Source organism: Guillardia theta (assembly GCF_000315625.1).
Source record: "Guillardia theta CCMP2712 unplaced genomic scaffold GUITHscaffold_34, whole genome shotgun sequence".
NCBI lineage: Eukaryota > Cryptophyceae > Pyrenomonadales > Geminigeraceae > Guillardia > Guillardia theta.
In genome coordinates this window covers 163,859-189,294 of record NW_005434640.1, presented here as the reverse complement: position 1 = coordinate 189,294, position 25,436 = coordinate 163,859, and the positions used below count along the sequence as shown (strand labels likewise).

The 25,436-nt window shown below is 55.2% G+C and overlaps 10 protein-coding genes across 10 annotated transcripts in view; 6 read left to right on the top strand and 4 right to left on the bottom strand.

The window, feature by feature from the left end:
• Positions 1-77: 77 nt before the first annotated feature.
• On the bottom strand, positions 78-1,888 carry GUITHDRAFT_108453 (hypothetical protein; the record flags this gene model as incomplete). Its single annotated transcript, XM_005832503.1, has 2 exons — positions 78-110; positions 161-1,888. The coding sequence occupies 2 exons, from the start codon at positions 1,886-1,888 to the stop codon at positions 78-80; spliced, it is 1,761 nt and encodes a 586-aa protein (XP_005832560.1).
• Positions 1,889-2,350: 462 nt separating this feature from the next.
• Positions 2,351-6,270, top strand: GUITHDRAFT_71180 (hypothetical protein; the record flags this gene model as incomplete). The annotated part of the gene is made up of 8 exons (XM_005832502.1): positions 2,351-2,884; positions 2,947-3,420; positions 3,564-3,716; positions 3,763-3,813; positions 4,036-4,088; positions 4,137-4,197; positions 4,446-5,989; positions 6,174-6,270. 8 exons carry the CDS (start codon positions 2,351-2,353, stop codon positions 6,268-6,270), a joined length of 2,967 nt encoding a protein of 988 aa, XP_005832559.1.
• Positions 6,271-6,666: 396 nt separating this feature from the next.
• On the bottom strand, positions 6,667-7,658 carry GUITHDRAFT_71160 (hypothetical protein; the record flags this gene model as incomplete). Its single annotated transcript, XM_005832501.1, has 3 exons — positions 6,667-6,914; positions 6,968-7,260; positions 7,423-7,658. The coding sequence occupies 3 exons, from the start codon at positions 7,656-7,658 to the stop codon at positions 6,667-6,669; spliced, it is 777 nt and encodes a 258-aa protein (XP_005832558.1).
• Positions 7,659-9,002: 1,344 nt separating this feature from the next.
• Positions 9,003-9,588, top strand: GUITHDRAFT_108450 (hypothetical protein; the record flags this gene model as incomplete). The annotated part of the gene is made up of 3 exons (XM_005832500.1): positions 9,003-9,088; positions 9,197-9,485; positions 9,538-9,588. 3 exons carry the CDS (start codon positions 9,003-9,005, stop codon positions 9,586-9,588), a joined length of 426 nt encoding a protein of 141 aa, XP_005832557.1.
• A 540-nt stretch (positions 9,589-10,128) lies between these two features.
• Positions 10,129-11,855, top strand: GUITHDRAFT_108449 (hypothetical protein; the record flags this gene model as incomplete). The annotated part of the gene is made up of 4 exons (XM_005832499.1): positions 10,129-11,477; positions 11,522-11,591; positions 11,668-11,739; positions 11,790-11,855. 4 exons carry the CDS (start codon positions 10,129-10,131, stop codon positions 11,853-11,855), a joined length of 1,557 nt encoding a protein of 518 aa, XP_005832556.1.
• A 37-nt stretch (positions 11,856-11,892) lies between these two features.
• Positions 11,893-12,655, bottom strand: GUITHDRAFT_108448 (hypothetical protein; the record flags this gene model as incomplete). The annotated part of the gene is made up of 3 exons (XM_005832498.1): positions 11,893-12,449; positions 12,501-12,566; positions 12,616-12,655. 3 exons carry the CDS (start codon positions 12,653-12,655, stop codon positions 11,893-11,895), a joined length of 663 nt encoding a protein of 220 aa, XP_005832555.1.
• A 1,895-nt stretch (positions 12,656-14,550) lies between these two features.
• On the top strand, positions 14,551-17,024 carry GUITHDRAFT_108447 (hypothetical protein; the record flags this gene model as incomplete). The annotated part of the gene is made up of 11 exons (XM_005832497.1): positions 14,551-14,703; positions 14,771-14,809; positions 14,860-15,177; positions 15,231-15,733; positions 15,786-15,898; positions 15,951-16,018; positions 16,071-16,208; positions 16,275-16,358; positions 16,411-16,551; positions 16,613-16,729; positions 17,007-17,024. The coding sequence occupies 11 exons, from the start codon at positions 14,551-14,553 to the stop codon at positions 17,022-17,024; spliced, it is 1,692 nt and encodes a 563-aa protein (XP_005832554.1).
• Positions 17,025-17,570: 546 nt separating this feature from the next.
• On the top strand, positions 17,571-19,633 carry GUITHDRAFT_152637 (hypothetical protein). Its single transcript, XM_005832496.1, has one exon. It carries the CDS (start codon positions 17,744-17,746, stop codon positions 19,574-19,576), a length of 1,833 nt encoding a protein of 610 aa, XP_005832553.1. The 5' UTR covers positions 17,571-17,743; the 3' UTR covers positions 19,577-19,633.
• A 4-nt stretch (positions 19,634-19,637) lies between these two features.
• Positions 19,638-21,139, bottom strand: GUITHDRAFT_108445 (hypothetical protein; the record flags this gene model as incomplete). Its single annotated transcript, XM_005832495.1, has 8 exons — positions 19,638-19,733; positions 19,968-19,997; positions 20,051-20,107; positions 20,154-20,207; positions 20,256-20,361; positions 20,408-20,456; positions 20,513-20,673; positions 20,760-21,139. 8 exons carry the CDS (start codon positions 21,137-21,139, stop codon positions 19,638-19,640), a joined length of 933 nt encoding a protein of 310 aa, XP_005832552.1.
• A 566-nt stretch (positions 21,140-21,705) lies between these two features.
• The window catches only part of GUITHDRAFT_108444 (hypothetical protein), a gene marked incomplete at both ends in the record, with an annotated part of 6,609 nt that continues 2,878 nt past the window's right edge, over positions 21,706-25,436 (top strand). The window contains 12 exons of the mRNA XM_005832494.1: positions 21,706-21,765; positions 21,813-21,853; positions 21,902-21,986; positions 22,039-22,074; positions 22,122-22,183; positions 22,240-22,301; positions 22,352-22,491; positions 22,542-22,583; positions 22,635-22,667; positions 22,715-22,848; positions 22,979-24,850; positions 25,161-25,281. Coding sequence (XP_005832551.1) covers positions 21,706-21,765; positions 21,813-21,853; positions 21,902-21,986; positions 22,039-22,074; positions 22,122-22,183; positions 22,240-22,301; positions 22,352-22,491; positions 22,542-22,583; positions 22,635-22,667; positions 22,715-22,848; positions 22,979-24,850; positions 25,161-25,281 — 2,688 coding nt within the window. The remainder of the gene's footprint in view (positions 21,766-21,812; positions 21,854-21,901; positions 21,987-22,038; positions 22,075-22,121; positions 22,184-22,239; positions 22,302-22,351; positions 22,492-22,541; positions 22,584-22,634; positions 22,668-22,714; positions 22,849-22,978; positions 24,851-25,160; positions 25,282-25,436) is intronic.

Below are 25,436 nucleotides of genomic sequence, written 5' to 3'. Positions count from 1 at the left end.
CTACTTAAGACTGGTGATCGCCGCAAACTTGCTTTCTACATCGGGAGCTGCAATATACGATTTTACAGACTGTACACTCAGATGATGGCTCGATCCCATCGACCTTTGACCTGCAGAGCAAGCATCGCCTCTTGAAGGACGTTTTCATTCTTCCTATCACCTCCTCCCGAGAGAGCTGGCGGAGATGAAGAAATTCACTGCAACACTGACGGAGGGAGGGACAGGTCAGGTCTTCGAACAAGTCCACACAAGACAGGTCTTCGTTGAGCACCAGTAGACTGTTCCCGTGCATGTCATGAATACCCCTCAGACCCTCCACAACATCCCTAGCAGTGTTCTCCGAACCACTTCCATCCAGCAGGAACAGCATCACACTGCTCTCAGCTTGAAGCATCTTTGCCACTGGGCCCGGCACAACCTCCCCGTACTCCTCGCGCAGAGTCCTTGCGGCGTGTTGAAACAAGGATGCAGCAGCCCTCGCTCCCCGCCTAAGACGCGCCTTCTCTTTCGAAGCTTCCCCCGAAGCGAACGCCGCAGTCAAAGTGGCCGACCCAGCGACCAGCCCCCCCCACAGGGCCTGAAGGTAGGGAATCACTACTTCCAGCGCTGCAACGGGATGAGCCCGTAGGAAGGAGAAGCATGCGTCGATGCAGGCGTTCCCCTGAGACACGATGAGCTCGCATTCGTCTGGCAGCGCTACCTTGCTGTGGCTCGCTACACACGTGACCTTGAAGTCGGCGACGCACCTTCCCAGCTCTGAGCTGGAGAACTCCTTTGTGAACCCGAGAGCTCGCAGTGGGCTCGACTGCAGTTCCCTCCGCTCGGCCCGGCATCGCTCGCATTCGCAGACGAAATGCAGGTTGGCTGCCCTCACCTCGATGGGAGCTGCCAGCAGCTCGACGGGGAGGTAGCTATGGGTGAGCTCTTCCCCTTGCTTGCAGGGTCTGTTGGTGAACATCGCCATGTTCCCTCCCATCCTGCGTGAGAAACAGTTTGGAAAGCACGAGTGGTTGAAGTAGGAGGCAGCACGATAGAAGGCAGCGCCGTACTTCACTCGCAGAAGGGCTGTGTCCAGCGAGAACGCGTTGTTGGCAACGGCCCGGAAGACTGAAAGGACCGTCTTCTGGGAGCAGCCGAACTCTTTCGCAATCCAGGCAACGTTTTCATTGGACTCAATCTCTGCTGATCGCGCGTCTGTCACGTACGACGCACTCCATGCTTCGTCTGAGCCATGTTGGAGCAGCAGGTAAGTGAGCAGCCATTCGTCGCTCTGGTTCGGCAGCCCCTCGATTTCCATACCCGGCTTGACAATCGCACAAGGCTCTTCAAACCACACAAGCTCTCCCTCTCCCATGCGCTTCGACGCGATGACATGGCGCCCGCGTGATTCATCGCTCATGACGGAGAAGTTTTCCTCGGTGAGGATCAAAGTGGACTTCTCAATTCCGCCCGAGTCTTTATGACGGTGTTTTTTCAGGGTATTGATAGATCGCTCTTCATCAGTGTGTGCTGCGTCTGATGGGTTCACAGAAAGTTGCTTCAAGCCATCTTCAAGTGCTTCGATCGCAATGGGGATCTCAACACACAGCTGTCCTTTCCTCCTACGGAATCGAGCCTGAGCCCTTTCTTCGTCCAAATTGTAAGGAAGTCCAATCTGAGACAAGACAGATCCCTGTTCATCGTGTGCCTCTCCCTCCAAACTCTTCAAGATCGCCATGAAGCCCTTCCCTGTTCCTGTCTTCCCTCCCTGCTTCAGTGCAAACTCGATCTGAGAAGCGCTCTGGATTCTTTCAGGCAGGGAGAATGTTACGACCACAGACCTTACCGCACCCTCCTCCACCACCTCCTTCACGTCTGCTCTGACCTCCCCTATGTCTGCCTTCTCCATCTTCCCAGTCCCTGTCATGCACCCGCCATCACCGCTGTCGCCGCCATCACCGAATAAAATTTTCCCAGTATGTGGGGGGATGAGGGCTAATTGGTCTGCCAGCTTCTGCGGTTTCACCCATCCTCCTAAAGGCGATCGGCGGCCGGCATGCGCCTCCTCTGCCGGCCTCGGCTGCAAGCTATGGCGAGCACAAGGATGAGATCCTCCTCTTCCTCCCGCTCCTCCCCACAAACTTCTTCCTCCAGCGCTGGGGCGTCCTCGGGTGCTCTCCCTCCAGCCGTTCGATGGGCTGCTGCGGCTGTTTCTTTCTCGCTGGCTGCGGTTGCTGCCGGTGCTAAGACGCATGCCCCTGCCGCCTTCCTTCCTCCGAGCCTGGTGGGAGGCTCTCGGTTCCCCTTGCGCTTGTCCCTGATGAGGAAGAACAACGTTGCTGGGCGAGTCCCCCGATGTGCCCCGCTCAGCATGACCGCCACCTCGCCCAAGGGTTCCAAGAAGAAGGGAGGGAACGACGAAGAGGAGGGGATTTACAGCAGCACTGTGAATCTCCCGGTGACCAACTTCCAGCAGAGAGCCAACTCAGTCGTCAGGGAGCCAGAGATCCAGAAGTTCTGGGAGGAGAATCGCATCTACGAGAAGTTGTACGAGTCCAATCCTGGCACAAAGTTTGTTCTGCATGACGGACCCCCATATGCGAACGGGAACCTTCACATCGGGCATGCCCTCAACAAGATTCTCAAGGACTTCATCAACAGATACAAGGTCATCTCCGGACACAAAGTCAAGTTCGTGCCCGGCTGGGATTGCCACGGTCTTCCCATCGAGCTCAAAGTCCTCCAGTCCCTCAAGAAAGAGGAGAAGGAGAATATGACCCCGATCTCGCTCAGGAAGAAGGCAGCTGAGTTCGCCAAGCAGACGGTCGATCAGCAGAGGGAGAGCTTCAAGAGGTATGGAGTGTGGGCTGATTGGAGTGAGCCTTACCTCACCCTCGACCCCAAGGTACTGTTTTCTATCTTCCCTCTACTTGTCTGCAGATGGTAACACGTTTTCTGTTGGAACAGTACGAAGCTGCGCAGATCGAGACCTTCGGTGCCATGCTGAAGGGTGGCCACATCTACCGTGGACGCAAGCCCGTGAACTGGTCCCCCAGCAGCAGGACAGCTCTGGCTGAGGCCGAGCTGGAGTACCCCGAGGGACACAAGTCAAGGAGCATGTATGCTGCCTTCACTGTGGTCGAGCCGTCGGAGGCTGTGAAGCCTCACAGTGAGAACCTCAAGGTCGCGATCTGGACGACGACGCCATGGACCATCCCAGCGAACTTGGCGGTGGCTGTGAACGAGAAGCTGGAGTACTCCATCGTTGAGCACCATGGGGTGAAGTACGTCGTGGCTAAGGACCTCAAGGGAGCCTTGGCTGCCAAGCTGAAGAAGGGAGAGGAGGACGAGGTTGAGCTGAAGGAGATCGCTGTCATTACCGGCAAGGAGCTTGCGGGAACCAAGTATCAGCATCCTCTGTACAAGGAGAGGATCAACCCGGTATGCAAGAGTTACAGGGGAGGGAGGGAGGGAGTGGAGGGAGGGAGTGGAGGGAAAGGAAGGAGAGGAGAGATTTGGAGAGAAAAGGAGAGAAAGAGGGGAGAGAGGAAGGATGATAAGGAAGGCTGTTGACTGTGCTACAGGTTGTGATTGGTGGTGACTACATCACGACTGAGAGCGGTACTGGTCTTGTGCACACGGCTCCAGGACACGGTGTGGAAGATTATCAGACCGGCCTCAAGTACGGTCTGGAGCTCCTGAGCCCCGTCGACGATGCTGGGAGGTTCACTGCCGAGGTGCTGGGGTGATGAGAGGAGGGTCGAGGCTGAGTGGCTGCGACAGGCTGGTCCTCTCCTCGAGGGGAAGGATGTGTTGAAGGATGGAAACGAACGGGTGAGTGCAGGAGAGACTTGAGTGAGGGTGGAAAAGGGTGGTGGCGGTGGCAATGATGATGGAGATGGAGATGGAGATGGAGATGGAGATGGTTGTTGTGATGGTGGTTGTGATGGTGGCGGTGGCGGTGGCGGTGGTGATAGTGATGATGGTGTGGTGTTGCTGCGGATGATGATGATCAGAGTTCGAGGTAGAGAAGACCCTCTGATGTAAGTGCTGCAGGTCCTTGAGCTCATGGAGGAAGCAGGAGCACTGATCAAGGAAGAGGAGTACGGGTGAGGGTTTGCTGCTTACGTGTTTCACATCATTGAGAGAGATTGTAGACACAAGTATCCCTATGACTGGCGCACGAAGAAGCCTACCATCTTTCGTGCTACTGATCAGGTAGAGGACCTTGTCTATCACACTCTTTTCCCTGCCCTCCTCCCTTCTCTCTCTCTCCTCCTGCCCTTCCTCCTCCTCTTACTTTTTCTCTTCCTCCTTCTTCTCCCCACTCCCCTCTTCTTCCTTCATGTTCCCCTCCTCCTTCCTCTTCCCTCCTCCTCTCCCCTCCTCAACTCTTTTTCTCCATCACTGCCTCTCCGCCTCTGTTCCTCCTTGCGCTCGTTGACATCTTGATCCTCCTTCCCCAGTGGTTCGCCTCTGTCGAGAACTTCCGCGAGAAGGCCATGGGCGCCATTGACACCGTGAAGTGGATCCCGGAAGTCGGCAAGAACCGCATCTCCGCCATGGTGGAGGGCCGCTCGGACTGGTGCATCTCCCGCCAGAGGAGCTGGGGTGTTCCCATCCCCGTCTTCTACCACAAGGAGACTGGAGAGCCTCTCCTGACGGCCGAGAGTATCGACCACATCCGGGACATCATCGCCGAGCACGGCTCTGACGCCTGGTGGGAGAAGGATGTCGCTGAGCTGCTTCCTCCCTCCCACAAGCAGGAGGCGGACAAGTGGGAGAGGGGCAGGGACACGATGGACGTCTGGTTTGACTCCGGCAGCTCCTGGAACGGGGTGGTCAAGAGCTGGGGAGAAGGCAAGGCGCTCGACTTCCCAGCTGACATGTACCTGGAAGGATCGGACCAGCACAGAGGATGGTTCCAGTCTTCCCTCCTGACCTCAGTGGCGGCGCAGGGCACGGCCCCCTACAAGACCGTGTTGACGCACGGCTTCGTCCTGGATGAGAAGGGCTTCAAGATGTCAAAATCGCTCGGGAACGTGGTCGACCCTGCCCTGGTGATCAACGGAGGCAAGAATCAGAAGACGGAGCCAGCCTTCGGGGCGGACACGCTGAGGCTGTGGGTGGCGTCGGTTGACTACACTGGAGACGTGCGAGTGGGAGGGAACATCATGAAGCAGATTTCCGACTCCTACCGCAAGATCAGGAACACCCTCCGCTACCTGCTCGGCAACCTGCACGGTTTCGATCCCAAGAAGCACTCGGTCAAGTACGAAGACCTTCCCTCCGTCGACAAGTGGATGCTCGGCAGGCTTGCAAGGGTACAGGAGGAGGTGAGGGACGCGTACGACACGTTCCAGTTCTACCGCGCGTACCAGGCTATCCTCCAGGTGTGCATCACCGAGCTCAGCAACTTCTATCTCGACATCGCAAAGGACAGGCTCTACATCTCCGCTGAGGACGACGTTCGTCGACGAAGCTGCCAGACGGTCCTTCATGCTGCGCTGGAGATGCTGACTACAGCCATCTCTCCCATGCTGCCCCACATGGCGGAGGACGCCTGGCAGAACCTGCCCTGGGAGCACGTCTCGTCGGTCTTCGAGCATGGCTGGAAGCAGCTGGATTACCCGAGCCACGAGGGAGAGCGCTGGGACTACATCCGATCTTTGCGGGATGACGTGAACCAGTGTATGGAGGCTGCTAGGGCCGACAAGCTCATCGGAGCGACGCTCGAAGGCTCGGTTGCCATCTACGTGGCCGATGAGGAAAAGAAGCAGTTGGTGACCTCGCTCCTCCACGAGGTCTCCATGCTCACCAGCGAGACCTCGCCAGGGTTCAACAAGGTCGACGACCTTCGCTTCCTCTTCCTCGTCTCCGACGTCAAGATCGTGGACACCCCGGAAGACGTGACCTCCCTCTGCAACGAGAAGCACACGCTCTCCATCTCCGACTCCGCCAGCGGCTGCTTCGTTGGAGTTGCAAGGGCGCAGGGCAAGAAGTGCGAGAGGTGACAGCTCCTCCTCCCTCCTCCTCCTCCTCCTCACCATCCCCCGCTCTCCTCGTCCCTTCTCTAACCACCCCTGACTTATCCGATGACGTTTTCATCCTCCTCCTCTATCATGCCCCCCACTTCCTCACTCCTTCCCTCTCTGTACGCTTTCTTGCTCTGTTCTCACTTTGTACATCATCAGGTGCTGGTTCTACTCGGACACGGTCGGGACACACGAGGGACTTGAAAACATCTGTCCTCGCTGCGCGCAAGCAGTGAAGCAGAAGCAAGCTGCTTAAGGAGCCGCTTCCACACCTCCTGCTTGTAGGATGTTACGATATGATGATTTAGATTGTATGACTTGTCAGCACTTTCACAAACCCTCTTTCCCCTTTGCGTTTCCCTTCCCCCATTCCCTCACCCTCTCGTCTCCTCCCCCTCTCCCTTTCCCTCTCCCCCCCCCTCGCTCTCGCTCTCGCTCTCGCTCTCGCTCTCGCTCTCGCTCTCGCTCTCGCTCTCGCTCTCGCTCTCGCTCTCGCTCTCGCTCTCGCTCTCGCTCTCGCTCTCGCTCGCTCCCTTCCTCCCCCCCCCCACCCAAACAGAGAATCAACATTCTGTTGTTGAACATGTGCCCCCACTGTCCTCTCCTCTCCTTGTCATTCATCCAATTCATTATCACATCACTTCTCTCACGTTCATTCAACTCGCTGCTCCAACGCTCTGATGATGGTATCAACCCTTCCTTGCGACCCATACCATCTCTTCCCCTCCTTCAGCTCCCTGTGTAGCTCAGGAGCGATGGCAGCGGGATAGCTCGGAGCATGCGTAGTGTCCTCTAGCACTATTTTCTCCGACCCCTCGAAGCTCAGCGAGGAGTGCAATGGGGTTACACCGTCCCCGTCGAGCTCCACAACCTCCTCCTCGGGGAAGCCGCAGAAAGTATCTGCAGGAGCGTCAGACAGGAGGCGCATGGCAGCAGCAGCCAAGGCAACTTACAAGCATTCCTAGTGAAGTCGTTGGACGCTCCCAACGTCCCTGTCCCCCCGACAGCAACGCATCGAACGCCGTCAGGGGCTCCTTCCCTGTTCGCCCACTTGACGTTCTCAAACGCGATCCCCTCCGAGTCTCCATGCGGCGTCCCCAGCGTGATCAGCGTGCGCACGAAGCGGCTGCCGGCGTACGCTCGCCCTCCGTACTGCCGCACGGACAGGAAGATGCGGGATATCCATCCTGCCGCGCTGTGAGCGACTAGGATAACTTTGGAGGCTGACTGAGGAGCAGGAGAGCCTCTTGAAAAGTCTCTTCCCCTTGGCTCCACAGGAGGAAAATCGTCAGGGGAGCTGCTGCCTCCCACTTGAAGCATTCCGCCAGGGTTTGTGAAGAAGTCGAGGAGGAGGTCAGCTGGAGTATAGCTGTAGGGAGGAAGCACAAACTCCCCGCTCTTGTCCCACTCTAGAGCCCTCCGAACTGTATAGTCTATCCTCTCCAGGACAGGACGGGCGCTCCTCCCTCCCAAGCAAGGTATCCATTCCCACCACTTCATTGGGACCACAGCAGCGGGCCAGCCGTCCTCCCTGAAGTGTCTTGCCATGGGCTCGAAGTCCCTGCAGTCCATGAGGAATCCAGGGACAATGATGATCACGTCTCTCCCCTCCCCTCTGCTCTCTCGCTCGCTCCCCTGCGCCATCATAAGGGCCGCAAGCTGCCGATGCTGCACCCTGGGCAGGGTCATCCCTCCTCTCCTGGACCATGCACTTACAGCGAGCGCTCTCTGCTCCCATGGAAGAGCTCTTGACTTCGGCATGGTTCCCGTCATGAACGACTCGGACGTTCTCACCATCGCCAGCGTCACCGCTACCATCATGGCAGCTGCTAGCCGCCCCACCATGCTGCTTGAGAGCAGGCGGAGGCAGCGTCTTTGCGCCATAGGATGAAAAATGCTGCCTTTCTAATCATCCGTGGTTCATTGGCACTCAGTGACTGACTCAGTGCTACCCGGCGTGACTCCGGCGAGGCCCGGCCCGGACCCCGGGCCGCCGGGTGACGGCGGCGCACTGCGGGGTGCCCGGCCTGTTGGCAGCGGGCCTGGCGCACCGGCTGGAATTAACCTTCCCAGGCCACTCAATACCGTCAAGCCGCAGTGATGCGGCCCGGCCGGGCCCGTGACCGCCGCGCGGCCGTACTAGCCATGACAGTGACGGTATGACTGACACCGTGAGCACCGTACTCTGCTCTGTGGGTCATTTTCAGTGAGATTTTTATTCATTCGTAGACTGAGGTTACTAAGCCAATACAGTGCCACAGTGGGGAAAAGTCAAGATACAAGAATACAAAGTAAAAGGCAACTTAGTTCGGAAACACGGTTGATCGGATGGCAGAAACTTCCAATGTCGCGAAGTGCATGCGGGCTGGTACATGTACATGGGCCCCTCGCAGGGGAATCAGAAAAGTGGGTCCGGCGGCGGACTTTGCACAAATAGGACTGTGATACTAATCTCTGCAAAGAACAGTAAGCCCATTGTTTGTCAAGATCCGCTAAAAAAATGTTGCATTTCACCTGCAAAGAGAGAGAATGAGCTCCTGTATCTGTTGCATCTTTTCATCCTGTTGGTGCTTCAGGATTTGAGCTTCCTGTTGGCTGATTTCATATTGAACCCTAGAGGCAATTGTCAGCTCAAACCAAAGATTGCTCAAAGTGTCAGTAGCAAGATGAAAAGTGCACTCACCTACAGTACATCAACATTTGCCATAAGTGAAAACATCTCAACATCAAGGTAGAATTCCTCCTCCTCTCAAGCAGACTCTCAAACAAAGTTCTCTGGATCTTCAATGTCCCACATGCTTTCTCATCGCCGTCCTTCCGAACAACCACCTGCTCCTTGAAGTTTGAGCCGTCTTCAGGTGCAGATTTCACCACGTTGTCGTGAGCTTCTAGTGGAGAACGAGGTGTGTGTTGACGAGGATTCTCGTCGGCAGGATAGAGGCCGCTTCTTGGGGATTTCTGGAGGGAGATCGATTTGAATAACCCGCCATGGTCGTCGCCGACAGGGAAGATGCAAAATGTGTTGGGATCGACGGTGAGAGGAGAGCAGAATGGTGCATGACTGCGTTCCTCTGGTAGAGTTCTCGAAGAGCATGAGTTGCCAGAGGATGAAAGCAGCTTGATGCCCAAGGGAGGTGCTCCATGCTGGCAAATTACCTCCTGCACATCTTTTCGTTGCTCAGGGTAGCATTGCTTCCGAGAGCCAGTGATGACACCTACATCCTTCGCATGCAGACCATCATCGATTGCTATCAAAGAAGAGATGGGAACATCGCGCAGATACCCGATGCCTGTCAGATCAAGCACAGCTTGTCCATCGTGAATTTCCAGAATCCTTGCAAAGTAGCCGTCGTGGGTAGCAACACTGCTACCTACATTCAGCTGATCACAGTCCATCCTAGGATGCAAACGATTCAGCAGCTCCAATTACTGACAGCTGCTAAAATCCGTCTGTCCAATGCCGATGACAAGGTCTGAGGGAATCAGACCGTTAAAAAAATTGAACGTTGCTACGGTGCACTAGGACGTGCGGCACGAGGAGGAGGCGATTCAGCGTCGGACTGTCCTTATCTGAAGCCGAGGGGAGGGGGGATGCAGTGGGAGAGGAGGAGGGGGGAGGAGGGGAGGGGAACGGAGCGAGGCAGCGAGGTAGCGAATTCGAGCTTCAGGTCAGGCGGCATTCACCATGGACCCTTCACCGTTATTTTACCGTTACAATATCATCTTCGCGTGCATGTGGGGATGAGGGCATAAACGGATGATGACAGATTTGTTCCATGGAGTTGAACCGATGGAACGAGGAGGGGAGATAGAAGGGAACATGCCGTGGGGATGGAGGAGAGGAGAGGAGAGGAGAGGAGAGGAGAGGAGAGGAGAGGAGAGGAGAGGAGAGGAGAGGAGAGGAGAGGAGAGGAGAGGAGAGGAGAGGAGAGGAGAGGAGAGGAGAGGAGAGGAGAGGAGAGGAGAGGAGAGGAGACACCACGTGTCAGATGAGAAGACATGAACGATACATGAGGTCATTCAGTCCAGGATCTTGCTACAAGTCGAACCTTCGGGAATCTGCGTGCTGCTGTTTCTCCTTATAAGCTAGATCCCTTTACTGTACTCGCTCAACATGAACGCCTCGCCAACATCTCGTGCAAAGAGCAAGAACCCTCCGCAATGGAGGCTAGCTGCTGCCGAGAGGGCCAGAAGGGGCTTCGTAAACCACCATGTGGACACAAGGAATCTGGACGGATACCTGCAAGACCTACAGGATGATGAGTCGGACGACGAGAAGCTGTCCAAGGCCTTTCATCTCACGAGGACAGAGCAGCCGCAAGAAGCTCGAGAGCTCGCAGAGGAAGCGCTCAAGGACAACCCGGCCTCGGCATCTGCCGTGTTTGTCAGCGCTGCTGAGTGCGAGTCAAGGCAAGATTGGGCCGAGGCTGCGCGCTTCTTCCTCCTTGGGCTGAGCCACAACAGCGCAGACACTTCGATGGAGCATGGCTTCCAGACCAACGTCGACATGCTGAGATCAAACAGGAATCGCCATGTCGAAAGGCCCAAAACCAACAAGTGGGATGAAGGTCTGGTGTTCAAACCCCAGCAGAGGCAGGTGGAGAGGAAGGTGAAGGCCACCGAGAAGCCGCCATGGTACCGGCTGGGCCCGGTGTTTGAGCAGCTGATAGACAACCCCGGGTTCCTGAGTGACCTGACAGACGCTGAAGCAGACCCTGAGGCCGAGAAGATGGAGTTGAGGCGGGTCATCTACCAGAACCTTCCCTTCTTCAACCTGATCTACAAGTACTACGCAGACGATCTCAACGAGACGGTGAGCGCGGAGCACAACAATCTGATGGAGGTGGAGTTCGACGGGCATGACGCAAAGGCCGGCAAACAGAAGTTGAAGCTCAAAGGGTTCTGGAGGCTCCTCAAGGAGTGCAAGATAGCGGTGGGGAATGCGAGGACGAAGATGCCTGTGGCCGTGTTTGATAGGATCTGGATCCAAGGGAATCAGAGGATGTCGGTTCTGAACAAGGATGCAACTTATGACGTCAGCACGGAGGACCCGCACGACCCCGAGCACGTCATGACTTTCTATGATTTCATGGAGGCCATCATTAGAGCTGCTGCTCTGAAGTTGAATGGAACTGTGAGCAGTAGATTTGAAAATCTCCTGAAGGATTTTCTCAAACCCTTTGGAATGCGAAAGCAGACGGAGAAGGCATTCCTGGAATTCAGAAGCGAGCCCATAAGGGGACTTCTTTACCGACAAAACATTCACACTAACTTGAGGAAGATCTTTGACTACTTTGTTTCGACCTATCCTCACAACAAGATCAAGAGGAACGTGATCGGGCCGATGGACCTGACGATGTCGTTGAACCATGTCTACTACGCGCTGGAGAAGATGGAGGTGTTCGATTCCTTGTTCAGCTACAAGAAATGTGTGGCCACGTATTGTCAGGTCACGTGCGACAGGTAACAGTGAAAATCGTTCTCTCGTGAAGCTGATACAGCCACAGCGATCTTCTCCCTCAGGAGCATCCCAACAACCAGAACAGTGAGATGACATTCGACGAGTTCCTCGAAATGGTGAGGGCATCGCTTGCCCCGAGCCAAGAACTCGAGCATGCGCAATTGACGCTTTGAGCTGAATGTCACCTGCCAGATGCTTCGGATCGCAAGGAAGAAGAAGCCTGTCGGGGATGCAAAGAGTGCTCTGAAAGAGTTCTTGGCACATGTGAGAACGCCCTGCTGTTTGTCCGACTGGCTCATTGTGAACCCTTCCAGGTATTCCATGTTTGTCAGAACCTGGTCCCGTGGAAGCTCCAAGATGTCAAGGAAGACATTGCCTGAGGCTTGTAGCACTTGAAAGGAGGAGATGATGGAAGTTTCACCTCAGCACGTGAAACAGTCTCATGAGGCCGTTGAAATCCTCCAGATTGTCGCGCAGCCCTCCATCATCAATCACTTGCTTCATCATCGTCAGCCTGGCCGACACCTCCGAGCCCGTCCAGTCAGTGTAGTTTGACCGCAGGAAGTGCTTCACGTTGGGACCATCGTAGTTCATGAAAGCTAAATCTTGTGACACATAAACTCTGTACAGCCTTGCCCTCTCTTCTCGGTCTGAACTTTCCAGTAATCGCTGTAGTTCATACTGGTCACTGTTCCTGCCCGCTAGCATGGCAATTACAGATTTATCCAGCCATGCCTGACTGAACTCCCGTGCCCGGGCATGCTTCAAGTTCCAGATCATCACCCCGTCGTTGACATCCCACGTATCTTCCTCATCTGACGATCCCCGACAGACGGCGAACAGCTGGCTCGAGTTCAAGGCCTGCAGGGGAGAGAAGGAGAAGTTGAATACCAAGGCGTCTGCGTCAAGGTAGAACGCCACGTCGTACCTCCCGTCCAGCACCAGGGCGTTCAGGAGGAAGACCTTGTTGAAGGCTGATAATGAATGGTTGGAAAGCAAAGGGTCAATTGCTGATGAGATCGTACCAACCACGGATAGGTAGTCGAAACCTCGCAACGCTGCATACCTCCTGTTGATGCTTGCAGACGCCTCTAGCAAAGGCGTGTACAGGCCTGACCCGCTGGTTTGAACCACCACCACCTTGAGTTTTTCTGATTTCCTCCATAGACTTCTCTTCCATATCGATCGGAACTTTTTGTCTCCTACCCGGAACGGATTGTGCCAGTGTCGCAAGCTGATATTCTTACAAGGAATGAGCCATGCTCGATCAGAAATGTCTGAGGAAGACGTGGAGTTGCCGGCATGGCTTCGGTTTTGTCTTGCAGGAGCAGGTTGAGAAAGATCGCGTCGTTCGTCATCGCACTGACACATAAATCTTCCTCCATCACAGCTCCACCATGCATACCAACCAGGCAGGCAAAGTGGGTGAGGACTGGGAGACTTCGAAGAATGGAGCAGGGCATGTGGGAACGATGTACAAACATAGGTTGTTCCATTCATCTCGCATGCATTGAAGTATCTTCGTGAGCAGTGAAGAAATCGATCCACTGGTTGGTGCATCGTGGTTGGTGGTTGGTGCATCGTGGTTGGTCGTTTACGCCAAATCCCTGCCTTGGGAAGCACTGTCCGCCGTTGGATTCTAACCGGTGCACCTTCCTCTGTCGAGATCTGGATGCTAATAAAAGTCAAACTTGTCATCTGCAAGGCGGCGAAGGAAAAGATTATGGCAAGAAACTCCAATCCCCGCCTGAGCTTCAACATGGCACTCGTCACACTGCGATGAGTCTAATCGAACGCCTGCCCTCCTCACTGCCCCTCACTGACTCGACTGACTCACGACTGACTTGATCGACTCCCGAGACATGTTGCGATACATCCCGTTGGCTTCAGCGGAGCTGCTGACGGCATGCTGTTCTCCCCTCGCGACATCATGGTTCAGAATGACCATCGGGGGAATATCAGACTATCCCTTGCCCCCTTGATAGATCAGCAGGGTACCGGTAACCCAAGGAACCTACGGCGGTTCGGAAAAAATAATCTTTCGAACCCGCCTCAGAAGTTTCAAGGCAGAAGAGAATTTCAGAAAGATACCATTTGCTGCCTCTAAAATCTTTTTGATCTGAGGCGGGTTGCCAAGGGCAGGAGAGATTCCCCAGTCATGCCGGCGAGGAGGAAGCAAGAGACCGGTCCTGACATCAATGGCGACCTCTGACAGGCTGGGACGACATGAATGGCGACCTCTGACAGGCCGGGATGTCGCAATGCTGCCTGTTCCTCCCAGGGCACTGTCCGAATGAGGGAGCAGAGGAGTTGCGGGAGGGGAGAGTTGCCTGCTCGAGGTGGATAACAGGGAACTCACGAGAGGAGCAAGTACAAGAGCCCAACTGCATCTGTGCGCCTCTTGACAATGGCGAGAATGCGATGGGCAGGAAATTGCGAACGGGACCCCAGGACGGTTTTAAAGAGGTGGTTGTTTTACGAGGACGAGGTCACATCGCAGGGGATGGCGGGGAGCTCCCCGGTTCAACCTATCCCAGGATTGAGCATGACGATTCCAACTTGATTCACATCTTGCCCTCGATCGTGTTGTTTGGACGCGCTCTGGCGGTGAATGGCTCAGGGTATCACAGCGAAGTTGAAGACTGCTCTCGCCACCTCGATCATGATTGCCAACGGGAGCTACATGATCGAGATGTCAACAATCGATGGGTGCAGGTTCTAGTCGCGTGGCTGAGGGAGTGTGCAAACATGTTGGAGAGGGTCGAAGATGGGGGCAGCACTGCACACAGTCACCAGCGCTCATGCAGGATAGAGAGGAACGATGTTCTCCCCCCTGAAGTTGACGCGGCGTTGAGACCTCTTCTAATCTGCAGTGTTATTGTGCTGCTCCCGTCCACGAGGGCTTGCGCGTTTCTCGTCCGGACGAATCGTTTGACAATCTGGGTGGTAGAGTGCTGTGCGCAAGAGGTTGCGAGGGGAGAAGGGAAGACTCAAGTGTTCTTTGATCTCGAAGGAGACGTCTGTGTGAGACGCTGCCTTGATGGAAGGGAGTTTGAGACTTTTGACTCCCACACCATGCAGCTGAAACTTGCTGCTGATCATCGGTCTGAGATCTTGATGCTCGGTATGTCAGGTTTTGACGCTCTGGGATCAAAGAAAGACATGCCAGTGGATGGTGAGGGTGTAGAACCTGATATCACCTCCAAGTTCCATAGCCAAGATAACGAGGTGAGTCTGTTTTGAGTTTTGCATCTTGCAATACCTCACTCACTCACTCACTCTAATACGTGGGCAGATGTCAATTCCAAGAGTGATGGGAGGGCAAGGCATGCCGGTTGGTGTACGATGCATCTAAACTGCGATTTGACTTCCTTCTGTTCACAGACAGATGTCTCCGCACAGCTCTACAGAACCTTTCGACCAGGCATGAAGTTGATCCTTAGAGGACGAGATCATCCCCGGAGCTCCGAGATGAAAGAGAGAGCTCAGGGAGATCCCATCGGGTGTATGATAGTGGGAGCAGGAATGCGCGATGGACCCAAGGATGCTTCATCGCAGGGAGAGTTTTACCTTGACTGTCAATTCCTTGCTGTGCGTGCAGACAGGCTGTGGGCCCTGGTCGTCTCATTTCGCGTTTCTGGATTCAGCGGATTTGTAGAGCACGACTTTCCGTTAGTCCCTTTGACAGACGAAGCGACTGAGGTAAACGCTGTCATGCTACAGGTGACCCTCTCATCATTGCTGTACTTTTGCAGAGAAGGATGGCAGATCGATTCGAAGCGCTGCAGGCATACCATCAGGGGTGTCATGCGTTCGAGTATCCTCGTTCCGCTTTCTTGCCGTGGGGATCGGAGGCTCCTTCGTCTTCCCCGCACGGCAGAATTGTGCTAGACTCTCAAGAGAGCCTCAAGTACTTGGAGGGTGCTACATCCTCGAAGCATGCAGGTCAACAAACGAGGGAGGAAAGCGAGGGCTCCTTGGGATACTACTTTGAGAACCTTCTCTTCCAGCTACTCCATCATTTCTGCATCAACGACGACAGGGTCGCGGTAGCAAAAGTGCGCGTTCTCCCATCATCCTGGCCGAGGTCGCCAATGGAGAAAAGAGCCATGCATGAGCTCCGCTCGTGTGCAATCCCAGTCGTTGCTGGCTACTCTCTCTCCCAACGACGATGGGGTCATGTGCTCATCGATCGTGTCTCCCCAGTGCTGTACAACAATCATGCTTTCCATGATGTGCTCATGAGTCAGAAAAAGAAGTAAGCCTTCATTATCTACATATTTTGAAGGAACCGTTGACTTGCTGGTCAGGATCATGTTGCTCGCTGCTGTTGAAGGACACGCACTGCAAGTTGGGGGAGGGGCAACGGTTGTCATGCTACATGGAAGTCATGGAGTTGGGAAACGATTCATCGTAGGAGCGAGTACTTCGCACGTTGACCAAGAACATCTCCCTCTCTGACTTACCTCATTCAGTCGGAGACGAGCTGAAGCTGCCAGTGCTGAGGATTTCCATCAGTCAGCTGTGCCTGGAGCTTGAGACTGTGATAGACTTTGAAAGACGACCCCTCGCTTGTCTAACAACTCTCTTCACAGTTCCGAGAAAGCTTGCTCTCTGCTCTAAGCCTCGCTACGAGATGGAGGGCGATGGTGTTCTGCGAGCATGTGGAGTGCCTGTCTTCCATGTCAGGCAGCCTGGACTACATCTTCGCAGAGATCATCCGGTCTTATGACGTGAGTTCAGCTCAACTCTTGCAAACTCTTGTTTCCAATAGTGTCGTTGACCATTGGAGAATGCAGGGGCTTGTGTTCATGACCACGACACAGATGTCGCAGTTGTCTTCTTGCTTACACGAGTGTTCAACCCTGACTCTAGAGATCACCGTGAGTTGTTTCAGCACTTTCCCCTCATTCGCCTTTACGGTGCGAGCGGCAGGAGCTCGAGGGCGATGAGCTGAGTGCCATGTGGGCGCGAGAGCTCTGCGATACGTTGGAGCAAATGAAGGCCATTGGCATCATGCTGGAGGACGGCATCGACTTGGTTCAGCTGTCGGGCGAGCCCATGAAGCCTCGTCAGGTGAGTCTGCCTTGGCCTCGTGATAGAACACAGCAGACGAGGGCTCATGAATCGTGAGCAGGTGAAGCAAGTTACTCGCGTTGCTGTCCACCTTGCAAGGACGGAAAGAAGCTCCTATCTCCGTCAGGATCACCTCAGGAGGGCTTTGTGCATACATTCTGAGCAGCAGGCCGAGCGGGTAGGACGTCTCTCACTTGTTAAGCCTCGTCCTCGTCCGCGACCCCTCGCCATCTCCTACCTCCTGCCATAACCTGCACCTGGCAACTACTAGGCGCTAAACGCATGTAGTGAAATGTTTCTGTATAAACCCCTATAGTCAATTTTTGCATTCGATCTGAGGCGGGTTAGATCCTCCGAGCGACCACCCAGCCTGTCATATCTGGTGGTTTCACGGGTACTCGACTTTACGCCCCCTACGTTTGTCAGGCTGACAGCCGAAATCGCGTCGGCTACAGGAAGCGGCAGTCAAGTAACAGAGATTCACACATGATTCTTGCTGAAGCGATTCGATTTGAGCTGGTCAAAATAGTTTTTGTGTGGTTCACAATGCAAGGGGCGCGAAAACCTTAATTTCCAAGTCGTGGCCTTCGAGGAAGCCAATACCACAGGGGGGTTCCCTTTTTCGACAGAATGTACCAAATTAAGCTGTTTTCACAACAGATTATTCGAATCTTTGCATATAGTTTCAGAAATAGCTCAATTTAAACCCTTCAGAGGGAGTGGTCGTAATATCCTTGGATTCCAAACGATGAACTTTTTACTTGCTGACGTCCAGCTCATTAACCTCTATATTTGCAAATAGTCTAACAATCATCAACGTTTGACTGTAAATGATTACCGGTATCTATCCGTTTAAGTACCCACCCTTTTGCTGCTATACCCCTTTACATAGGTGTTATATGTGTTAATAGCTATTTTGGGGGCTGAAACGTAAGTCAGCGTATTAATGAAATCGAGCTTTTTCGGCTTCTGATTCCTCTTATTAAGACCCTAACTCCCCCCGACAACCAGACGCTTCCCTCTCCCTTCCCCGTCGCAGCAACCGCCTCCTCCCGCCGCCCTCACTTCTTCCTGTGCTGTTCTTGCCTCTCTCCTGCTTGCTAGTGTTCGAATCCTCAATCACCACCTTTTTCTTGTTCCTTGCACCGAAAAGATGATGTCATACAGTAGCAAGCTCCGGCGTCCTCTCGCGATGGCCTTCGCCGCCACCTCCAAGGTCATGCACCCTATGCACTTGTCAACGACAAGCTCTTTGGCCCCGATGTCAAAGCTGCAGCCACCAACAATGGCTGCTTGCTCCAAATCCTCGTTGAAAGGGCTCAAGATGTGCTCGGGGCAACGAAGCATGGCCATCGCGAACCAGCAGACGCTGCAGTCAGAGCACTACCCCGAGAACATGGCTTGCTATCAGTGCTCGCAGACGGCGCATGGAAAGGGATGCTTTTCAAACTCAGGAGTTTGCGGCAAGCAAATGGGAACTTCAGCGTTGCAGGACCTTATCGTGGAGATCAACAAGGAGATCGGTCAGTTGGCCAATGCCGGGAAATTGACGCCGGAGATGCGCGCTTTCTTCCTTGAGAGCATGTTCTCTACGCTCACCAACGTCAACTTCGATGACAGCAGGATGGTGGACTATATTCGCAAGGGTCAGGTCCTTCTTGCAGCTGCCAAGGGAGAGAGCAAGTCCGTCAACGACTTCGCGTCCGAGCCCGACCACTGGCTCGAGGTCGCGGAGACCTACTCGCACGCCGCTCGTCAGAAGAACTTGGACCCCGACGCTTTCGGTCTCATTGAGCTGGCCACCTATGGAATCAAGGGAGCCTGCGCTTACATGTTCCATGCCGAGGCCGTCAAGAAGCAGGCGCCTGATGCATACCCTGACCAAGAGGCCAACCAAGTGATCGATGGGCTGCTCAAGATCATGGCTGCCATGCTGGAGCCTACCAAGCACGACCTTCTTGCGCTCTCGTTGGAGGTCGGAGCCCTGAATGTCAGCGTGATGAAGATGCTCTCGGATTCTCACAGAGCTCTTCTTGGAATTCCCAGCCCCCACGAGGTCTCCTGCAAGCTCAAGCCCGGCCCCTGCATCCTCGTCTCGGGTCACGACTTGGCGGATCTCAAGATCCTCTTGGAGCAGACGGAAGGAAAGGGAGTGAACATCTACACCCACGGAGAGATGCTCCCCGCCCACTCCTACCCTGAGCTGAGGAAGCACAAGCACCTCGCTGGAAACTGGGGAGGAGCCTGGTGGGAGCAGCACGGAGACTTCAAGGCCTTCCCTGGAGCCATCCTAATGACGTCCAACTGCCTGACGGCACCCACTCGCTCCTACAGAGATCGTATCTTCACTGCTGGACCTGTCGGCTGGGATGGCATCCCCCACGTGCAGGGACACGACTTTTCTCAGCTCGTCGACTGCGCTGTGAACAAGGCAAAGCCGGCCACGGGAGACGAGGTCTCAACCCACCCGGCTGAGAAGGTGACGGTTGGCTTCGGGTACGAGACGGTCGAGGGAGTCACGGACACGCTGCTCGGAGCCATCAAGGGCGGTCAGCTCAAGGATGTGTTCCTCGTCGGAGGATGCGACGGCAGGGAGGCTGGAAGGTCCTACTTCACGGACCTTGTCAAGCAGTCCCCCGACTCCTCTGTCATCCTCACTCTCGGATGCGGCAAGTTCCGCTTCAACGATCAGGAGCTGGGAAATCTTGGAGAGTCTGGAATCCCTCGCCTCCTCGACATCGGGCAGTGCAATGACGCTTATTCCGCTGTTGTCATCGCCAACGGACTTGCCGACAAGTTGAACGTCAAGATGAGCGACCTGCCTCTGCACTTTGCGATCTCCTGGTTGGAGCAGAAAGCCGTCGCCGTGCTTCTCTCCATGCTCCATCTTAACATGAAGAACATCTACCTCGGCCCCAACCTTCCTGCCTTCCTCACTCCCAACCTCGTCAAGGCTCTCGTTGACAACTACAACTTGAAGCTGACTGGGGATGCTGAGAAGGATCTCAAGGAGATGCTGCAATAGATCAGTTTGCATGTGTTTTTTTAAATATTTGATTCAAGTAAACCATGATAGGCAAAGCATGTCAAGTCCTCTCTGCCTTCATCGAGTCTCTGCCATACTCGAGCCACTCGTAGGCGTTGAGTGACTTTGAGCCGTCCTTGTCGAGATCTGCGAGGACCTGAAGCTTTCATGAGCTAAGATAACGAACTGAAGAAGGAAGAGAAAACTAGAGTAGGAGAAAGTGAGAGATAGAAGGATCATGTGTGTGTGTTGGTGGGGGGGGGAAGGGGTGAGGAGAGGAGGGCGGGGGGGGGGGGCAGAAGAGACAGAGACAGAGACAGAGACAGAGACAGAGACAGAGACAGAGACAGAGCCAGAGGGAGGTGGGAGGAAGACGAAGGCTCTGGCAGACCGTCTTCGACAGTTGCTCGAAATCGTCAGCCTATTTTCACCAAGTTGGTGAGGATCGAGAAGCATCGAAGGTGATCATCCTACCTTCACTGTTGGAAGCCTGTGCTCCTGACCCCCTCCCTCCTCCGTCAAGAGCTGCTCCTGCATGCCAAGTCAGAACTATCCTCCGCAGCTGAAGGCCTCCGACATGGCGGCGGTGAGCTTCTTTCAGCACATTGACCAGCTCCTTCTCAGTCAGCTCCTAATGTTAGCGTCACGACAGGAGGCATCGAGGGACTCTAAGGCTCACCCCGTCGTTGTTGACGTCTCCCTCGTCAAAGCTGAGGAGGAGGATGTTTTCCAGCGACTCTGCCACCGAGCCTTGCCTCCTGCCGTCCACCCAGTCCGCCTCTTGTCTGTACGCGGTCATGAGGGAGGGAAGAAGCAGGCGCAACAACGCACGGGATGTCATGGAACAGCATCTTTTTCCATTCCTCCCAATCGAGATAACCTGAGCACTCAATGCAGTAAGAAACCCTTGCAACCTTCCTATCCGTCCTCAGCCACCATCGTGGTTCAGGTCGTTGTCGGTGAATTCAGCCCTCCATCGATTCACCACGTCCTTCATCATCTCGTCTTCAGAGAACTTTGTCGAGTTGTAGTCCGGCTCCATGCGTTGAAGAAACTCGTGCTCGGACACTTTACCATTGTCGTCTGTGTCGAAGTGACTGCCAACAAGCTAGATCAGCGAGCATGTCGACATCGCAACGTGCTTTGCCGCTCCAACTTCACATGCACCGAAGAGGCTACTCACCGGAAGTTCTCCCACTCCTCAGCAGCTCCCAACGTCGGGTCGTTGAGGTGGTAATGATCCCACAGCATATCGTTGATCAGACTGGGGTCGCCGTGGTGCTCAGAGCCATTCTCACGGTTGAAATGCTCGAAGTCGTGGAAGTCTCTCATGCCAGTGTAATCATAGTCGTAGTCTTCCATAGGATAGTGGTCCTCGTAGTGATACTCGTCCTGACCAGCGTCAAACCCCCCCATGGCCTCCCCATGGGGCTCCTCTGTGCGAGAGCCTGGATCCTCTGCCTCTTTCGGTCGTGATCCAAAGAGCGGGAGGGCGCCACATGCTAGCAAAGATGCCGCGATCAAGCAGCAGAGCAGGAGGGTAGCTGGTCGGTAGCTGCACATTCTCACACTCAGACTCGATACTGCAATCCGTACTGCATTCCGCGTGAAGGTGAGGAGAAGCAGTAGGAAGGGAACCAGACGGATAGAAGAGGAGGAGGATCGAGTGTTGAGGTTGTGGCAAGAGGAGCAGGAGCAGGAGCAGGAGCAGGAGCGGGAGCAGGAGCAGGTTCAGGAGCAGGAGCAGGAGCAGGAGCAGGAGCAGGATTCAGAATTTTTGGGAGGACCAATGATGAGGAGGAAGGCTTTAGAGGGGGTAGGGGTGATAACAGAACATACTAGCACTGGTCTATTTCCATTAGAATGAAGGGGTACAAACAAAATGTCAGGGGTAGTCGGGGAGTAGTGGTTGGGAATGTCGGGCTACGGAAGAGTCGGGGACGAGAGAAGCAGGAGGGGAGAGAGGGGAAAGCATGGGGGCAGAGGAAGGAGAACGTGCCAAGGAGAGGGTAGGAGTCGAGAGGAGGAGGGTCGAGAAGGAAGGGGGGAGGGTGGGGAGAAGCTCAGCCAGCAGCAGCATGATTAGCTTGCGCTGTCGTCGCACATTGACATCAACTCGTTGATTGAAGATGCTGGAATTCGCCGAGGAGCTGGAAACGGAGCAGATCTACCAGTGGGAGGAGGACGAGGTTGATAGCCCTCTAGACATGTTAGGACGTGACCATGGACTACCCAGCGCTACTACGACCTCATCGCAGCTAGGAAGGTGGAGGACAGGTGACTCTGTCCCGACCCGGCAACATGGTGTTGATGTTGTCCTGCAAGTCTGAGGGAGACCGAGCGCTCGTTGCTGGTTACACCCAACTGGGAAGGCGATGACGTAAAGGAGGAGCAAGCGGCCGCGGACGAGGTTTGCTGTTGACAAGGTATGGTTCGGAAGGAGTAATCCTTTCCTATTGCAGATCAACGAGCAAGACGAGGCGAGTAGGCTGTGGGCGGTGAGCAAAAAGAGCATCTGTGAGGACTCGATCGAGTTTCCCTTCAGATCCGGATTGCAGCGATGCAGCAGGAGCTGGAGGAAGAGCAGATGCAGGAAGGAACAGAGAGGTAGGACTCTATCCCTTGCTGGTTGTCAACTGGTGGTCTCAATCACTTTTCTCCAGCGATCATATCGGCGACCACCGGGAGTCTTTTTCTGAGAAGAACGACAACCAGTATCACGAGGGTTTGACATGAGGCCTGTCGTGTTGAGCTCCTGACGTTGTGATTTTGCAGTGCTGGACAGCGAGTTTCTGAAGCGACCGTACAGGATCCTGCAGCACGATACGCACCGGGAGATGCTGATGACGCTGCACAACCTTGTGCAGGGGATCAAGAAGAGCGCCAAGATAGCGCGAGCGGAAACAACGTCGGAGGTGCCCGAGGGCCGTTGCCGCCCCTTCCCCCGCCGCTCACGATCGTGCAGATGAAGGACGTTAAGGAGCTGAGCGAAGTCCACGAGTTCAATGTACGATGCTCCTTCCTTCGAGGTGCTGCGTGACGTGGCACGTGCGTGCAGGTCCGAAGCCAGTCTGGAGGAGGAGCAGTGCAGGTAAGGTCAGGTGGGGGGGGGTGGTTGGGCTGATAGGAAGGCTGCAGCTTGTGAGATCCTATGCTCCGAAGTCTTTCTCGCGCATCCGAACGGTTCTGGGCCTCGGTTATGAATCATTTGCACGCACGCTGGACGACACGGAGGTTTTCTTTCAGTCGGGACATTTCTTCTTTTCCAATCGGTGAGCTGATAGGTGTATGCTTTCAGTTTGTGTCTGACCATGTTTCTTCCCACTCTGCCCCTCCTGCGCTGCTTTCTTGCTGCTCGTGCTCTCCTTGCTGTCCACTCGTGTTCTCCACGATGCTCTTCAGCTCCTCCCTCCTCTTCCAGATGATCGACGAGGAGACGGTCAAGCTCATCCTGAGCTTGACCAAGTCCTACTCGGACTATGTGCATCACAATGCCCTGACCATCCTCCCGCACTGGTATGGTCTATTCCGCGTGTCTCGGTCGGGGATGAAGACTTTCTACTTCCTCCTCACCTCCAACATCTTCTACACCGTCGACAAGATCGATGTCTTGTATGACATCCGAGGAGTTGCGGATACCTCGCTCAACTTCGAGCATCGTTGCGGGCACCACTACGTCTTCCCTCTCGGCACGCGGGAGGATTGTGACGCCATCAAGGACGTCTGGAAGGTTGCGGTGGACCAGCACAAGGACAAGCTGTTCGACGACAACGCCCTCCTCAACAAGATGAGAAACTCTGTCGACCTGTTCCAGTCCTCTCCCCTCATCCTCCATCCCTCCGAGAGGGCCGAGCTCCTTGAGACGCTGCGACGGGACACGCTTTGGCTCGACTCGCACCAGCTGTACGACTACTCGATCCTCATCGGTGCCCACCACTGCTCTCCCTTCGACAAGCACGCACTGCAGAACATGGAGACGGGGCTAGGGAACAAGTTCGGAGGGCTGAGCGTGTACGAAGACTCCTTCCGCGTGCAGATCGTCGGGCCGTTCAGGAGGTGGACGCTGGCGGACAACGTCAAGGGCGTCGGAGCTTCTCTGTACTCCTCGTCCTCCGCCGTCCAGCCTGCTGCTTACTCGCGGAGGCTGAGGGAGAGAATGTTTGAGTGTTTGCTTGAGTTCGACAAGCACATCAACTTCGACCACTTCTGCATGCTGAAGACCGAGCTGTTCAAGGACATAATAAAAAAGAGCAGGCAGAAGCATCTCCCGGCCGAGCGCAAGGTGAAGAAGACCGGTTCCCTGATGCGTGCTGCCAAGGCCATGAGCCGTATCGGCTCTCTGTTCAGCGGGAAGCAGCAGACGATGAGGAAAGCGAAGGATGGACAGACGCAGGAGCAGGAGCAAGAGCAGCAGGAGGATCCCCCTGCTCACAGGAGGCTCAGCAGGAAGATGGTGAGACTTTCCCTGAAAGGGGAGGAGGGCATGGAGGGAGAGAGCATGAGCAAGCCAAGGGTCTCCCTGGGAGACCTGAAGCCTGGCCTTGGGCTCATGCTGGGGACCTCCAAGGACGGGCGGGTGATGGTTACAAACTGCCTGCCAGGGCGATCAGCGTACAGGAGCGGGAAGATCATGAAAGGGGATCTGTTGACGTGGGTAGGGAGGCCGGGGGAAGACGAGTGGAGCTGGACGGACGTGTCGAGGAAAACGAGCACGGAAGTAGCAGCGCTGCTGGTTGGCAAGGAAGGCGACATCATCTGCCTAAGGCTGAGGAGGACGGCGGAGGACGGGCAGGTGAAGGGGGTGGACTTCGAGGTGATCCTCGAGTTCCTCCCTTCCGAGAACGTCCTGCACTTCCGCAAGAACAGGACCCAGGAGGAGAAGGCGCTGGCGATGACGGAAATAGCTGGGCACCTGCTGAAGGCGCTGCAGTCCCGCCAGCCTGACGACACCGACCCGCTCATCTACGGTGCTGCTCTCCCCGTGCTGGAGAACTTGGACGAGCTGTGGGAGGATCCGGAGGACGGGAAGGTTCACAGCATCGAGGAGCTGGTGGAGAGGTGTGTTGAAGGAAGCTACCTCCTCTACCGCAGCGCCGAGCTCCCGCGGGAGGACGAGGACTTCTTGCCTGTGGGGGTCGTGTACAACATGAATGGGGTGGCGGTCCAGAACCTGGTTCACGTGGTGAACGTGGGGGAGGGAGCGGCGAGGGGGAGGGAGGTGTGGCTGAATGTGAGAAACTGGATCACTATCAACCGGGCGCCTTGGATGACGAGGTAAGATAGGGAGAGGAGGGGAGGTGCAGGAGCGAGAGGGGTTGTGTTGCTGTGGGAGGGGGGGAGGGGAGGGAGGGGGAGGGGGGAAAGGGGTAAGATGGTGAGGATAATGTGGGCGGGAGGGGGGAGGAGCAGGACGTTGGGTTGAGGGACGGAAAATAGGGAAGGAGCGAGAAAGGGATACAAGGTGATAGAAGTAAACTAGAGGTGAGGAAGGGTTGTGGTGCGAGAAAGCAGACGAGAGATGAAGGGATGGACAAAGAGCTTGTCAGGATGTTGGATGTGGCTCATTCGCTTGCTATGACTTCAGTCCCGATCGCCTGAAAGAGAACAACGAGATCTTTCCGAGCTTCGTGCAGCTGGTGGAGGCCTTGGATGAGCTGAAGAAATTGATTGACCTCTCTGACCCTCCTCTGAAGAAGATCGAAGTGGTGAGAGGAGGATCAGGAGGAGGAGGAGGTGGTGGTGGTGGTGGAAGAGGAGGAGGAGGAGGAGATGGAACGCATGGAGGGAGAGGAAGGGCAGGAGGGGGGGGGGGGGGGGGGGCTCTGGTGAGAAAAAGGAGGGGAGGGGAGGTAGGGTGGTT